Source organism: Trichogramma pretiosum, unplaced genomic scaffold (genome assembly GCF_000599845.2).
Source record: "Trichogramma pretiosum strain Unisexual culture from Peru unplaced genomic scaffold, Tpre_2.0 scaffold2, whole genome shotgun sequence".
In the NCBI taxonomy this organism is placed as follows: Eukaryota; Metazoa; Arthropoda; class Insecta; order Hymenoptera; family Trichogrammatidae; genus Trichogramma; species Trichogramma pretiosum.
In genome coordinates, this window is record NW_019641687.1 from 2,138,971 (window position 1) to 2,152,579 (window position 13,609).

Consider the following 13,609-nt stretch of genomic DNA (forward strand, 5'->3'; position numbering starts at 1 on the left):
AATCAGTTTTGATATTTTATCGATATTGAATCAATAATAAAATGAATCAATGCTCCTATCGATATCACAACGCATTAGTATTTACCAAAGAAATCTATATTATCAACAGTAATAATATTACTATGAAGCGTGTCAAATAAAATTGAAATGAATCAACCTTTTCATTTACATTTGGATTAAATTGATTAAATGCATATAATATACTTATAAAAGTAATGATTTAGGCTATAACAAAGCTTTTCAAAGACCAAAATTTTGATCGAGATTGTTATTTTTGATCGATCCTATTAAGAAATTTTAATACTTATTTAATCATATTCCATAAAGAAAATAAGTAAATATATTTACATTCGCGTATTCTGAACATCATCACTGATATTTCTTAATGTTTCCAATTGACCTAAATCCTTTTTTCAAAAGATTTGAGTTTCAATCTTTTAAGTTTTATACAAGATGCAGATTGCAACCAAGTCCTAAAAACCCGACACTGATAGCAAATTACACGCGCTCGCATGTGTCGATACTGGACTACACATGTGCGTGTACAATATGTGCAATGTGTACATAACAAACAACGATCAGCATGCAATCTCAAGAGAGAAGGAATTTTTCTTCGAAATAGTTAGACGACGATTCGCAAGTGTGTACAGCACCGAGATACTCAATGTATTTTCAAATTGTTTATTTAATCTTTATTCTTCGTCAATTACGAAAGATAAATACTTATTTAGGTACATGCACATATCCGAAATAGTTCAACTGTTAAAAATCAAAGAAAAATAATAAATACAGACCGGTTTTGCTGCGTTAAAGCGCCTGCAAGTAGACTATCTTGTCCGGTATTACATGATTACTCAGGTCATGATAAAATGATACTATTTTCACTGAATTGATGCTGAAAAACATTACAAGGACCATTTTTTATTTATTTTTACAAAAATTTTGATTTGAGCCGAAAAAGCCTTTATTTACACAAATATATCAGCTGCCAAGGATTGTTGATACATACCCTTTCCTTAATTATTTATAAAAGAGTTTAAATATTTAGACTTCGACATTTTCATACGGTCCATTAGAAAACATACTTTCTTATAAAAATGTATTATCAATCGCTGAGGATGTTCGGTTTCGCTCGATCGCAAACGAACCGACTCTGGCAGTCGTTCTGTTGGCAGTACCGGCGCCTCCGCTGATTTCATCGGCGTGCACGAAAACAGCCGATCGCGACCGAACGCCCCCATCGATATAGATATACTTTCCAGCCTATGAAGCACTGTGTACGCACTCGGCTTCTTTCTTCGCTCGTTTGGTCAGCAGCAGCAGCAGCAGCGCCTATAGTGCGAAGCAGCTTATGCACACATATATACAAAACGGAGCAGTAGTGGCAGCAGCTCGCAACAACAACATAAGCAGCTCGTTCTCCGCCGCAGCTGTTGTGGGCTTTATACACGCCGACCGCTCTACGTGCTCCTTTTAATTTCTGTTTTACTTTTTACGTTCTCGACGCTCGTTCGGTCTATCGCGAAATCGCTTTAAACCCGAAGCATCGAGCTCCTCGAAGCAGTGCCGAGTGATAAGTTTTCCAGGCGAATCCCGTGCAATACAGGCTCCTCTGCCACAATTTGTCCTTCGCACACTCGCACGGGGCAGGTGGTGATTTTTCCCCACCATCATCCTATTCTCTTTCTCTCTGTGTCAGTGTATACTATACAGATATAAAGCATATATACCATAGCCTATGTATACGTGCGTGTCCTCTCCTTAGTGTATTGTAACTGGAAAATTCGTTCTGTACAAAGACTTCGATCTTGAATGCCACTGAGCTCATGCACGCTCATGGAGAGCAGTAAAACTCGCGCACATATTACCTGTTGCCATCGTCTTTCGAGTGAATCATAGCAGTTTTCGAGATATGCCTCATCGGCCTCGCTGACAGATGATCATTTTTACACTTTTATAGTACATTTTTTACCTAGTGTTACTTTAGACGATATTCATAATGTGTGACTCGGCGGACCCTTCGCTTATCCAAAAGCTATCTTACCTGCGTTTCGACGATGACGTTCCAAGAGTTACTGGATCCAGACCCGAAGCACAGGTACCAGTGAAAAAATCAGTTGGTGCCATCGAGAGTTTTTTAGAGAGTGATAATCATCAACATCCAGAATACAAAATGTATGAGAGAGATAACTTGATAGCTTCATCCAGATTTGCTACACCAAAAGCAGTGGAACAATTAGATGATAGAGAGAAGAAAGATTCTCCAGTTTATGAAAATATTGACTACCATTCCCAACATTCAGGACAAAATTATCCTCCTTACTTTCATGGAGTGGAAAGAAGAAGATCCATACAAAGTCCTAGAACATCTATAGCAGGGGATCATTATGATCCTAATTACAAGGTAAATTAAAAGTTTTTAATAAACAATAATTGTAACTTTTCGTAGACATCAAAATTTTATACTCACATTTTTATTTTAGCAACAGGCTTGTATGAATGCTCCAGACGGACTTACTTTGTTAAAAAAAGCTCAACCTCAAGTACCTACAAGCAATCGTTATCAAACTGCATCACCGGCAAAAGAACTACCACCATATGAAGCACCACCAGTTTATGAAAATATTCAGGATGTTCAATATGCGACAGAATCCAATAAACCCAAAGCTAAGCCTCAAGTTCCCACTAGTTACTACAATTCTTTGAATCTTAATGGTGGTGATTATGTAGTAATGACAGGTAAAGGAACTTCTGCGTCAAATCAAAAATCAGCTCTATCTCTGCAAGAGAGTTTAAATCGTTTACAAAATTATGATCATCTATTACAAAGATCCTACGACCAAACTCTTTGTAATAAATATTTAACGTCAGCTATAGATCAGCTTAACAATAAGAGTACCTATGTTCCACCTTCAGAACTTCAGCAACATCAAAACTATGCTTATGAACAACAGCCTCAGTCACAGTTTCACACTCGGGTTAATTCCTCATATCATCCAGAATCGTCAACTGCTCACTATCCTAATGAAACACCTCAGCAGCAACAGCAATACCAGCATTATCGCAATGCAACTATTGATACACCTAGTCAACGTAATCATTATCGGCAAGAAGAAATTACATCTGGTAAACAATACACAGAGCAGGGACCTATGAGTGCTAATTCAATGAATGCCACTTATTATAATGATGCCCACTCACGAAGCTTGCCAGCTGCTTTTAATGCTCCAAGGCCTTCTGATCAACTCAGCAGGTATGCTAATTTTCTTTTGTAAATTCTAAATTGTTAAAAAATAATTTTAAAAAATATTTCTTTGTGTAACATAGAAACGTTCATTGCTATTCGCCAAGCCGTTCCGTTCAAAACAATCAACAAACACATCATTCGGACTCTGGTACGTCAAGCCCAAGTCATTATCCAGCCTCGGAGCAGACGTCTTATTCACCTAGTCCGTCTAATGAACGTTCTATGGATCAACCAGCCGAAACACCACGGAAATCAGTTCAATTCGCATCACGAGTAAGCTATCCACGAATTGCATCTCAGGAAGTTGTATCTCGAGTTCAACAAACCCCACGAACATCGGATGATACGCTATCGTACGGGCCCCGTATAACAAGTTTACCTCCTGGAGTGACAAGTGGCATAGCTGGTCCAGTAACTATGAGCGATGGAGTGCCACAAATAAAGAAACATTTCGATCTAGATTCTACACCGTCAAATCCCCCGGCGAAACCTATAATGGGTAAAGGGCTTTTGCCCTTCAATGTAACGTCTCGTTCATCGGTAAATATTCACATGAATTTTGAACTATTTTATACTCGGTCGTTCTTTTCAATCAAACACGTTTTAAATTTACAATTGTAGGGACCAACTGAAGCGGAAAGAAAAATAGAAGAATTGACTCGGCAGTTGGAAGAAGAAATGGAAAAACAAGAAGAAAAAGGCGAATACTTTGGTAAATTAAAATTTGAATTCTAACGAGTACTTTTAAGCGTATCAAAAATAAATGCGTCAGCTTTCACCCACGCTACCTTTCTTAAAACAAGTTTGTCGCCATATGACTCATTTTAACGTTCATTTTTTTAGGTATTTGTCACACCTGCCGGCAAAAAGTGACTGGCGTCGGCCAAGCTTGTCAAGCCATGGGTAACTTATACCACACTAATTGTTTTATTTGCTGTTCTTGTGGACGAGCATTGCGAGGCAAAGCTTTCTACAACGTCGATGGACGAGTCTACTGCGAAGAAGATTATTTAGTAAGAATTCAAAATATTTTAAAAATCTGAATTTTTTCATTAACTATTTAATTTTCATCAGTATTCTGGATTCCAACAAACTGCTGAGAAATGTGCTATTTGTGGCCATCTGATCATGGAAATGGTAAAAAAACGATTTTTAAAATAAACAATTTTAATTTAATTGTTCTAATTTCTTATATTTTTTGACAGATTTTGCAAGCAATGGGTAAATCATATCATCCCGGCTGCTTCAGATGCTGCGTCTGCAACGAGTGTTTAGACGGAGTTCCATTTACTGTTGACATAGATAACAAGATATACTGCGTTAATGATTATCACAGAATGTTTGCACCTAAGTGTGCTTCATGTGGTAAAGGAATAACGCCCGTTGAGGTAAACGATATCGAAGTGCGTTTTGTTTGGTTTTGTTATGTTTTGTTTATTACTTTCTCCTTCCTTTCTTATTGACTTTCTTATTGAATGTTTCATCGTCAACACTTATTACTTATTGTTTCATTTGACTTTGTTTCATACAGATTTCTTTTATACAGAACTAAAAAATAATACAATTTGTAACTCAATAATTTATTTTAGGGTACCGAAGAAACCGTGCGAGTAGTTTCAATGGACAAAGATTTCCACGTTGATTGTTATGTTTGCGAAGATTGTGGTATGCAATTAACTGATGAGCCAGATAAACGATGCTATCCATTGGAAGGCAGATTGATGTGCCGAGCATGTCACATTCAACGTATTTCCCATACGCAGCCCCGAGCACCACAGCCAGTCTCTGCTACTTATCAATTCATGGGTTAAAACATTTTAGATAATGTTTGAATATGGGTTAACCTTTATCACTACGTTATTGAAGGTAGAACCTTTTAAATGTTCTTATGTGATATATTTAAACAAATAGAATCATCTTAATGGAACTATCAGTTATTCAATATTGACCTATTAAGATTTTGTAAGATTATGTTGAAAATTGTATGCTAAAATAGTTTCAACATGCAAATCAACTATATCATATTAATATTAGCAAATTTTTATGTTTAACTTCGATTAATGAAGTAATGTTTTTAAATGAATATAAGTCATGTGAACAAATAATTTAAGCTCAAACCGTAAAAAAATACATATTTATATGTATCGCCGCCTTAATGTTGTAAAACATTTATGTTTCGAATTATGTACAAATGTCGCAGACTGCTGTTACTTGAAGCGCAACAAATGATTGTTGTTTGTAATAATCGCCAAGTTTACCGTAATTTTTTATACGTATAGTTTTAGTAAATTTGCACAATTTATTATAGAAAAGTTTTTGATGAATTTTGTACGTTTTATGAAATTTTTTGAATTGATTACAATTTGCATAATAAAAAAGTTAGTATAATAACGAAACCATTTTCAGTATTCGAACTTAACTGTGTAATATTTAAGCAATACTTGAACGATACTCAACGTTAGACAAAAAAAACGTATATTTAAAAACATCTCGATGAACTTTTTATTATACGCATAATAAAACTATATATGTACACTATTAAAAATCTTATTGATGTAAAATGTTTTCTTCGTTACATCGCGTACGCGCTATGCGTACTTCTGATTGACAATATTTATTTTTATTGTTAAAAATTGTATATTTTCTCGTCGGAAAGCGACGATTTTATAGGGACAATTTAATTAAATGTAATTGACTGTTCGAATGTTTGTATTCCAAGTATACACAATTTCCATAAATAAAATAATCCGAAACGAGATCGCATAAAAGCTTTTATTTCTTTCCGCGCCCTCGAATAAAAGGCCTGCAGCGGCACTCAGCTGCGGTAGCTGGTCGAGCCACGCATGCGTCCGCGACACGTAAAAGGGAGGCTAAGTGGAAATACTGAGCGTGCAGTGGTAGCAAAACATCCCTTCCAGTAGTACATTCGCTGCCTTCTAGGGTAGACACATTGCTCGTTTTTCTCGGATACGGGGCTTCTCGTCGCTGTGTATGTTACATAGAATCGGCGAGATTCGTCCACCCTCGGGGATATCGTGTTTCTTCGGCTAATCGAGTGTGGACAGCGACGGATTCATCCTCTAAACCGTAAGTGACAAATGAATAAACAAACGCAAAATGTAATTGATGTAGGCGAATCAAGCGATACGAAGCGCGAGCTTGGAGTGGCTTTTCCCCCTTTCGTGTGTGTCAGTTTCGGGAGTCTGCGCGCACGAGCGAGGCAAGAGGGAGAGTGAGAAAGAGAGATAGAGTGATTTAACGATTTTCTCAGTCGAGCGAGCTTGCAAGAAAAAAATGTAAATTATAATAAGCTCGTTGCCGCGTACGCGACTCTGTGCACGCATTATCTATTTTTAGGCATGCGGTGATAATGAAAAATTCCGCATCGAGTCGAGAGAAAGCGAGAAAGAGAGAGAGAGAGAGTGAAGAGATGCGAGCTTTTTAAGGTCGCCGTGATGAAATTGATTACGCGTCGCAAGGAGGGCGACCGCATTCACAATTTGCTAAATTACCCGCGGGGCTTTCGCAATTCCCTTCGTCCTTATTTTCTCTAACGCGGAAGATGAAAACTCGGTCGACTGAGCGTAATTCGGTCAAATGAAAGACTCGAACGAGAAAATCCCCGAAGAAGAAAATTTCGCGATCCTCTTTGTAAAGTAGGCCTCCGCCGGCCGCCCGTGCGCTATTACATATTACAGTATAGTCAATCTCTCTCGGTACACCCAAGCCCTTGCCGCGCTCATCAGTAGCTACACTATCCGTTTTATAGATCGATCGATGGGCTGCACGAGCACCTATATGCACTGTAGGACTTCAATGCATATAGACTCTCTTTCTCTCTCCCTATCGGGCGTGCATTATTACATATAATTGTTTATCTCGTCCGTCGCTCGAGCTTTTCGCGCGTCCATCCGAGTCGTGTATGATATTATTATACAGGTACGCACGCACCCGACGTGAGTCGGTGAAAAATTAAAACACGCGACGGGTTTTATGTATCGCGGGGCTCATTTATAATTCAAGATTATAGAAAAGGTAGCTTATTTTATCGACCACGCGTTAGTTTAGTTAGCCGCGTTTAGTTAGCGGGCCTCGGCTTCGGCTCGTATTTCGTGCTGACTCTCTGCGCCTTATAGGCCTGTATGTAAAGCGATCCCACAGCCCCCCTCACCTCCTCCTCCTCGCGACTTGGAAATGGTCATGCGGCACGAGAAATCCTTGTGCTCGAGTGATTTTCCACCGAGAAAGGAGAGGCGAGATTTGATTATAGCATCGGCGAGCGATCGTAATCCTTCGATGAAATGGCCCTATAGGTGGCTAATTTATGGTAGGACGCGAGCGGTATAAATAAAGTGGCGTTGGTCTGTCGCAGCGTGCGCGCATCGTATATCGATTTCGGCGAGTGTTGCGCGACACATATATAGAGCGCACGGCATATAATATACAGGCAGACACAGAGAGAAAGAGAGAGAGAGAGAGAGACGATAAGTTTTAGTGCAAGCGCCACTATGGCGCCGGGAGGGTCAAAAAGCTCTCGCGGCATTATCTCACTGAGCACACACACACACATACAACTATCCACAGCAAAGCCACCTAGCTGCGCTTTGTTCGCTGCACTCGAAGCTCGAGTCGTGTTCAGTTGAGCTTGGAGCTGCACCGCAACCGTATACATAGATCGCTGTACATGTATAATATACAAACAGACGAACGACGATGATGAAAGCTCTTGTGCGCCACTGTGCTTTCAGGCCCTCTCGACCGGCTGCCTGCTGCGCCATAAACACCAGACAATATGAGGTTCAACGATCAGATGATGATCTGCAATTTGATGCATCAGAATGGACTGCAGAACAATAAGTGAGTCGCGTACCGAGCAGCGATATACCTATACCAACTATACACCCATTGTCATTTTGAGAGAGACTAATTTTTCCTTTTTTCGTTTTCGTTTGCACAGTCAGCCTCAGTACTCGCCGGAGATAAATCAAAACGAGAACAACAGCGCGACGATCGATGACGAGGACGATAATAAGCTGCAACAGCAGCAGGACGTGAGCAACGAGGAGTTTCGTCTCGGCCAGGACACCGGTGTTTACTCGTCTCTCGCTCTGACGCGCAACAACAAAAACAACATATTCATCGATCACAACATCAATCTCGACAACAGCTACAATCTCAGCAGCTCCGCCGAGGATCTGACCGATTGCGAGCCCTACTTCGTAGCCAGGTCTCCCCACCCTTCGGAAGACGAGGAGGAGGAGGACGACGACGACGACGACGACGAGCCGGACGAGGACAACTCCGAGTGGTCCGAGTACTCCGAGGACGGGAATCTACCCCAGGGCTGTCGCGGCATCGTCAATCCCAACTATCCGGGCTTCCAGCACTTGGCCCCGTCGCTGCTGTCCGACACGGACGACACGACGACCGACGACGAGCGCAGCGACCTCGACGACGAGTACGAGGACGAGTACAACAACAACAGCAGCAACGCGCGCGACACCCAGGGCAACGTGATCAATCGGCTGGACCTGCTGTCGCTGAGCAACGCCGAGGAGCGCCGCCGCCAGATCTACCAGCAGACGACCTTCAACATTCACGAGAGCGTCGGGGCGCTGATCGAGTGCATGAACAAGGCCGAGTTCCGCCAGGAGCAGGACGTCGTCGAGGTCCAGCAGCTCAGCACCAAGACGATGCAGTTCCCCCAGATCGAGGAGATCGAGTCCAAGAACAGCAGCGAGGCCGAGGAAGAGGCCGCCCCGTCACTGCCCCCTCTCAACAACATCAACGTCAACGTCAACGTCAACGTCAACAACAACAGCAGCAACAAACGACACGACGACTCGATGGATCTGATTCGCGAGGCCAGGTCGCTGGAGAATTTGCAGCAGCAGCCCGGTCTCACCGAGCTCCAGCCGGAAGTGAAAAAGCTCGACCAGATCGATCTGCTGGCCGGACTGAGGGCCGACGACGACTGCGAGATCAGCGCGAGGCAACTGTCCGTGCCCGACGTGGTCGTCGAGATCGACAACATGAAGAACGAGGAAAAGAATCAGATGAAACACCGACAGCAGCAGCAGCAGCAGCAAAGCAGGATAGAGAATGGCAAGTTTTTGATATATCGCATATCATATCTTTACTCTTGGGCCGCAGCGATGCGGAACTCGAGCGAGCGCGTCCGGCCTATAACTGAATTGTTGGCGCTGTTTCCTTGCAGAGTCTTACGACGTTTACAGCACGGAGACGGCGATGCCGAAAATCGACATGGACGTTATCGAATCGCACCTCAAGGCCGCCAGAGACGCGGAACGCCGAGTGAGTATTATAATACATATATACTGCATAACAAATTTTCGTCGATTGCCTATTATTATTTTGCGCAAGGCGCATTGTCCTAATCGCGGAGTAGTGGGGCCTCCTCCTCGTTGTTACATACACATGCCACAACTGGTGCGCACTTTCACTCGCGGGGGTCTAGCGCGAGACGCGAGCCGCGCGAGTTTCCAGTTATGTAGTTCGAGTCTCGAGTTTCTAGCGCGCGATATGCTTTTTCTTTCGCGAGCTGAATTAGTTCGTCGGCAAAAATAGTGCGAGAATAAAAAAAAAAAAAAACATGTCCGACGATCCGCCGTCGATCATCGCCAAAATCAGGGAGAAGCGACGGCACTACAAAGTCGACTCGCGCTTCGTCGGCGATCTCTATACGCTCACTTACAACGACGATAAGTATAACGATCAAATCGTCGCATCGGACGATGCCGTGAGTGAAAGTGCAGTACACAACGATCGCCATCGGCTGTCGATCGTCGACACTCATTGTTTTTTTTTGTCTTGTTTTTCTCTCTTGGCCGAATCCTCTCGCAGAGACGCACCAGCCGCGAGGAGATCCGTCGTCGAGTGGCCATGGGCCCGGACACGGACGAGGCACGCAGCGCCCAGGGCCGCAAACCCAGCCTACAGTCGCGACTGCTCAACGGCATGCAGATGCAGATCTGCTTCATGAACGAGAACTCCTCGGACAACGAGTCGTTGGCGGGTCTGGAGTTCAGCGACGATGCCTCGAGGCCTGCGTCGGTCGCCTCCTCGTCGACCTCGACACCGGCCAAACGCCAGCAGCAGCAGACACCGAAGCCCCAGCCCCAGCCACAGCAACAGCCACCCGTACAGAGGCCGCAACTGCTCGAGATTCCGCCGCTGAGGCCGGCGCTGCTGCCTCAGGAGTACACGAAGCCCCTCGACGAGGCGGACTTCTTCGCTCGTCAGGCACGCCTGCGCATGGAGGCCCGCTTGGCCCTGGCTCAAGCCAAGGACCTGGCGCACATGCACATGGAGCTCGAGAGACAGAAGATGAAGTGCTTGCCCATCACCGAGATGGTCAGGGCCAGTCTCGACAAGGTAAGTTCGGCAATTTACCCGCTAATGTATCGCGTCTTCGGAGGATCGCAGGATAAATTGATTTTCGCGTGCGCAGATCAACGTGCAGCTGGGCGAGGATCGTCGTCGTCTCACCCGCACGCTGCTCACCGATCTGAACGTCAAGCAGCTCGAAGTGCTCGCCGATGACCTTCATGCGCGCATCGCCGGCCTCAACGAGGCTCTGGTCGAGGGCCTCATGCTGCGCGACGAGTTACTCATGGAACAGGACTCGATGCTCGTCGACGTCGAGGACTTGACCCGTTATCTGTAAGTTGTCGCTTTTTCCAGAAGCAAAGCAAAACAAAAAAAAGCCAAACAGCCAAAAAGCGCAAAAATCATTGAATTAAGCTCTCTCTGCGTGTCTTCCTCTCTCGGTGTGCGTGACGTGTATGTGTGTGTGTGTGTGTGTGTGTGTGTGTGTGTGTGTGCGCGCGCGTACGTATTGAGTGTTCGCGTTATATGGCGTAAATGTGAATTACTTTGATCCTTCATTAAGAGCTTATTAATTGTATTCGAGCACGTAATAATAGTCAAATGACGATTATGAATTGTCATTATTTTTTTTCTTTTTTTCTTTTTATTACAATCATAAGTGTGTGTAATCGTTCGTGTGAATCGATAAATATGCTTGTATCTGTTCAAATTTTTTTGTATATTTTACCATCACACGTAATGCCAATTGTAAATACTTATACATTCACCGTATATTGTGCAATTGTTTTGTTAATTATTAATATGCTTTTTTTTCATTTAATACGTATGATCGTTTGGTAATAATCGAGGAATAAGAAAATGCGTTTCGAGACACGATTAATCCAGTGCTGTTTGACACTACTACTATCAAAAACCTGTTATTATATGCATAATACCTTTACTTGTACGACCCCCTATGTAATTTTGTCTTAATTATTATACTTATCACTATCGTATAAATTTAATATATGAAATGAAAAAAATAGTTCATCGATAGCAATTTCTGAGAAAAACAACGTGATTATAACAATAAACGAGATAGCTCACCTTAGTAAAAGAAAAAAGAAAACTGGTAGTTTGCTTGAACAACAACAACAACCCGATCCATCTCTCTTTCTCTATCGCTCCATAATTATCATGCTTTCATTGCGCGCCACCAATTGCTCTGCACTCAAAACGATTGAACGATTTTTGTGTCTCTGCAGTGGTGCCAAGCAGGAGCTCCTTGAGCGCAAAATGCAGCTGCAGCAGCAAAAAATACAACAGCAGCCTGTAAAGTCGCAGCAACAGCAACAAAATAGTAAGAGAAAATTGATAGCCATCAATAGACCGACCAAATTGATGATTGGACGTCAGATGGTTGCTAATTTGGTACGCAAGTAGTATACGAGATGCAAGACGCGCCTGAGAATTGACACTCGTGATTTGATGCGAGCAACGGGATAAGTGAGCCACATCTCATTTTCTCTTTTTTCTTCTTTTCTTTCTTTCCCTTTTTTGTTACATACCAATGGCTCGCTGGTGTCAATTTATATTGGATATATTTATTGGAAGAAATGAACGTCAAACTTTTGAAAGCCATCAAATGAGATTGCTATTGTTTGTTTTAGTTTTTTAACGAAAAATTGTATTTACGTTATGGTAGATAGAAAAAATTGTTAAGTTTTAATATGACTTATTACATGACATAAAGCCAAAGATATTATCTGTAAATAATATTTTTTTTTTATATTCGCGATTTTTTAAATAGTTATATTTCACATTTGTATCACTCAGTTACTTGTCGACGTAACTTTCACACCTTCTCAAGTGGTTTACTCATTCATCTAAAATGAAAACTGTCAAATTACTGAATCAACTGCTGCGCAGCTTATAAGCAATTATCAACTGTAATCTGATAGGCACTGTTCCCTGTAAACTTTAACAATGGTACGTCATAATCGAGAATCATAAACAGGACGTTTTATTTGAAAAAAGGCGCAATATTATTCTTCACAAAGTAATACACATCATCTCAGTAATAAATATGTATTACAACTCTGCAGTATATTTCAATGCCCGAGACAAAAACTAGCCTACTTCGAAAATTTCTCAAATTTAGTCAGTCTCAGATTGTTGTAGATATTTCGAATTTCGCCTAAATATGGGAAATATTTTGCTTTTCTGTGGAAAGTACAATATGTACTCTATGCTAATTGAAATTCGAAAACCCTACTATTTGCCAGTTTTCGTCTCGGGGGTCGATTTGTAATCTCAACGTTCAATTAAGACTTTAATTAGTAGAAACCTTGCTGCTCGCAAAAATATTTAAAATACAAGAGCAGAAACCGAGTGCCGATTCGTAGCGTTTGAAAATAAAAAGATCGACTGCTTTTTATACTTAGCATATTTAAACGAACGAGTCGTTTGCACAATAACTCGAGAGTAGATGTATTGATGATAAAAAAACGACCAATTTTATTGACTTTAGTTCGAGTTTGACGAAAAAATCAAAAATACAGTATTCGGCTCTCGGTTGACTGCAGAAACATGATGATTTTGTTTTTATTTACTCACAAGTGCGCTTAAAAATTCATCAACTATAGTTTTTTATTATTTCGTTTTGTCTGAAGAGATGAAGGCCGAACGCTCATAATCCAGTTGAATAAAACCCAACTACCAAACCCGTCCTTTTTTCATTCTTTCGCAGCAAGAAGAAAAATAAATGACGATTTCATATGTTGTCTATAAAATAGCAAAAAACAATATTGAATCATTATTACCAATAATGTTAATACTTATACATGTATTGTGAAATTTCGAATTTGAAATAAATGTCAACAATTAACCTTGGTCTTCGCTATGTATTACAAAAAATGTAGAGATACAACTTTATGAAGGTTAATAAAAGAAGAAAATAAACTAGAAAATTATCTACAAAATAGTTTAATCATATAATAATGATAATAATAGTAATTATCAATATACAAGAAT

General features: G+C 41.3%; 2 protein-coding genes across 4 annotated transcripts; both read left to right on the plus strand.

The window, feature by feature from the left end:
• Window positions 1-1,293: 1,293 nt before the first annotated feature.
• On the plus strand, window positions 1,294-6,125 carry LOC106658695 (LIM domain-containing protein jub). Of its 3 annotated transcripts, XR_001339536.2 has the most exons (9): window positions 1,294-2,404; window positions 2,484-3,253; window positions 3,328-3,787; window positions 3,869-3,959; window positions 4,091-4,260; window positions 4,322-4,384; window positions 4,453-4,650; window positions 4,837-5,113; window positions 6,049-6,125. XR_001339536.2 is itself a non-coding variant. In XM_014380764.2 (8 exons), the coding sequence occupies exons 1-8, from the start codon at window positions 2,000-2,002 to the stop codon at window positions 5,056-5,058; spliced, it is 2,379 nt and encodes a 792-aa protein (XP_014236250.1). In that variant the 5' UTR covers window positions 1,294-1,999; the 3' UTR covers window positions 5,059-5,994. The 3 variants fall into 3 exon arrangements, 2 of the variants coding, with proteins under 2 accessions (XP_014236250.1, XP_014236251.1); XM_014380764.2 differs by lacking the exon at window positions 6,049-6,125 and having other exon boundaries at window positions 4,837-5,994; XM_014380765.2 differs by lacking the exon at window positions 6,049-6,125 and having other exon boundaries at window positions 1,295-2,404; window positions 4,453-4,635; window positions 4,837-5,994.
• A 32-nt stretch (window positions 6,126-6,157) lies between these two features.
• LOC106658653 (histone-lysine N-methyltransferase, H3 lysine-79 specific) lies at window positions 6,158-13,599 on the plus strand. The gene is made up of 7 exons (XM_014380694.2): window positions 6,158-6,334; window positions 7,996-8,104; window positions 8,205-9,352; window positions 9,465-9,562; window positions 10,112-10,642; window positions 10,719-10,930; window positions 11,842-13,599. Exons 2-7 carry the CDS (start codon window positions 8,040-8,042, stop codon window positions 12,017-12,019), a joined length of 2,232 nt encoding a protein of 743 aa, XP_014236180.1. The 5' UTR covers window positions 6,158-6,334; window positions 7,996-8,039; the 3' UTR covers window positions 12,020-13,599.
• Window positions 13,600-13,609: the final 10 nt, after the last annotated feature.

Bases quoted from the DNA above. Each gene is read 5' to 3' on its own strand.
- LOC106658695 (XM_014380764.2), top strand. From the start codon at position 2,000: ATGTGTGACTCGGCGGACCCTTCGCTTATCCAAAAGCTATCTTACCTG. The intron at 3,788-3,868 runs GTAAATATTCAC...TTACAATTGTAG, and splicing joins ATGTAACGTCTCGTTCATCG to GGACCAACTGAAGCGGAAAG. The intron at 4,651-4,836 runs GTGCGTTTTGTT...AATTTATTTTAG, and splicing joins TTGAGGTAAACGATATCGAA to GGTACCGAAGAAACCGTGCG.
- LOC106658653 (XM_014380694.2), top strand. From the start codon at position 8,040: ATGAGGTTCAACGATCAGATGATGATCTGCAATTTGATGCATCAGAAT. The intron at 9,353-9,464 runs GCAAGTTTTTGA...GTTTCCTTGCAG, and splicing joins GCAAAGCAGGATAGAGAATG to AGTCTTACGACGTTTACAGC. The intron at 10,643-10,718 runs GTAAGTTCGGCA...TCGCGTGCGCAG, and splicing joins TCAGGGCCAGTCTCGACAAG to ATCAACGTGCAGCTGGGCGA.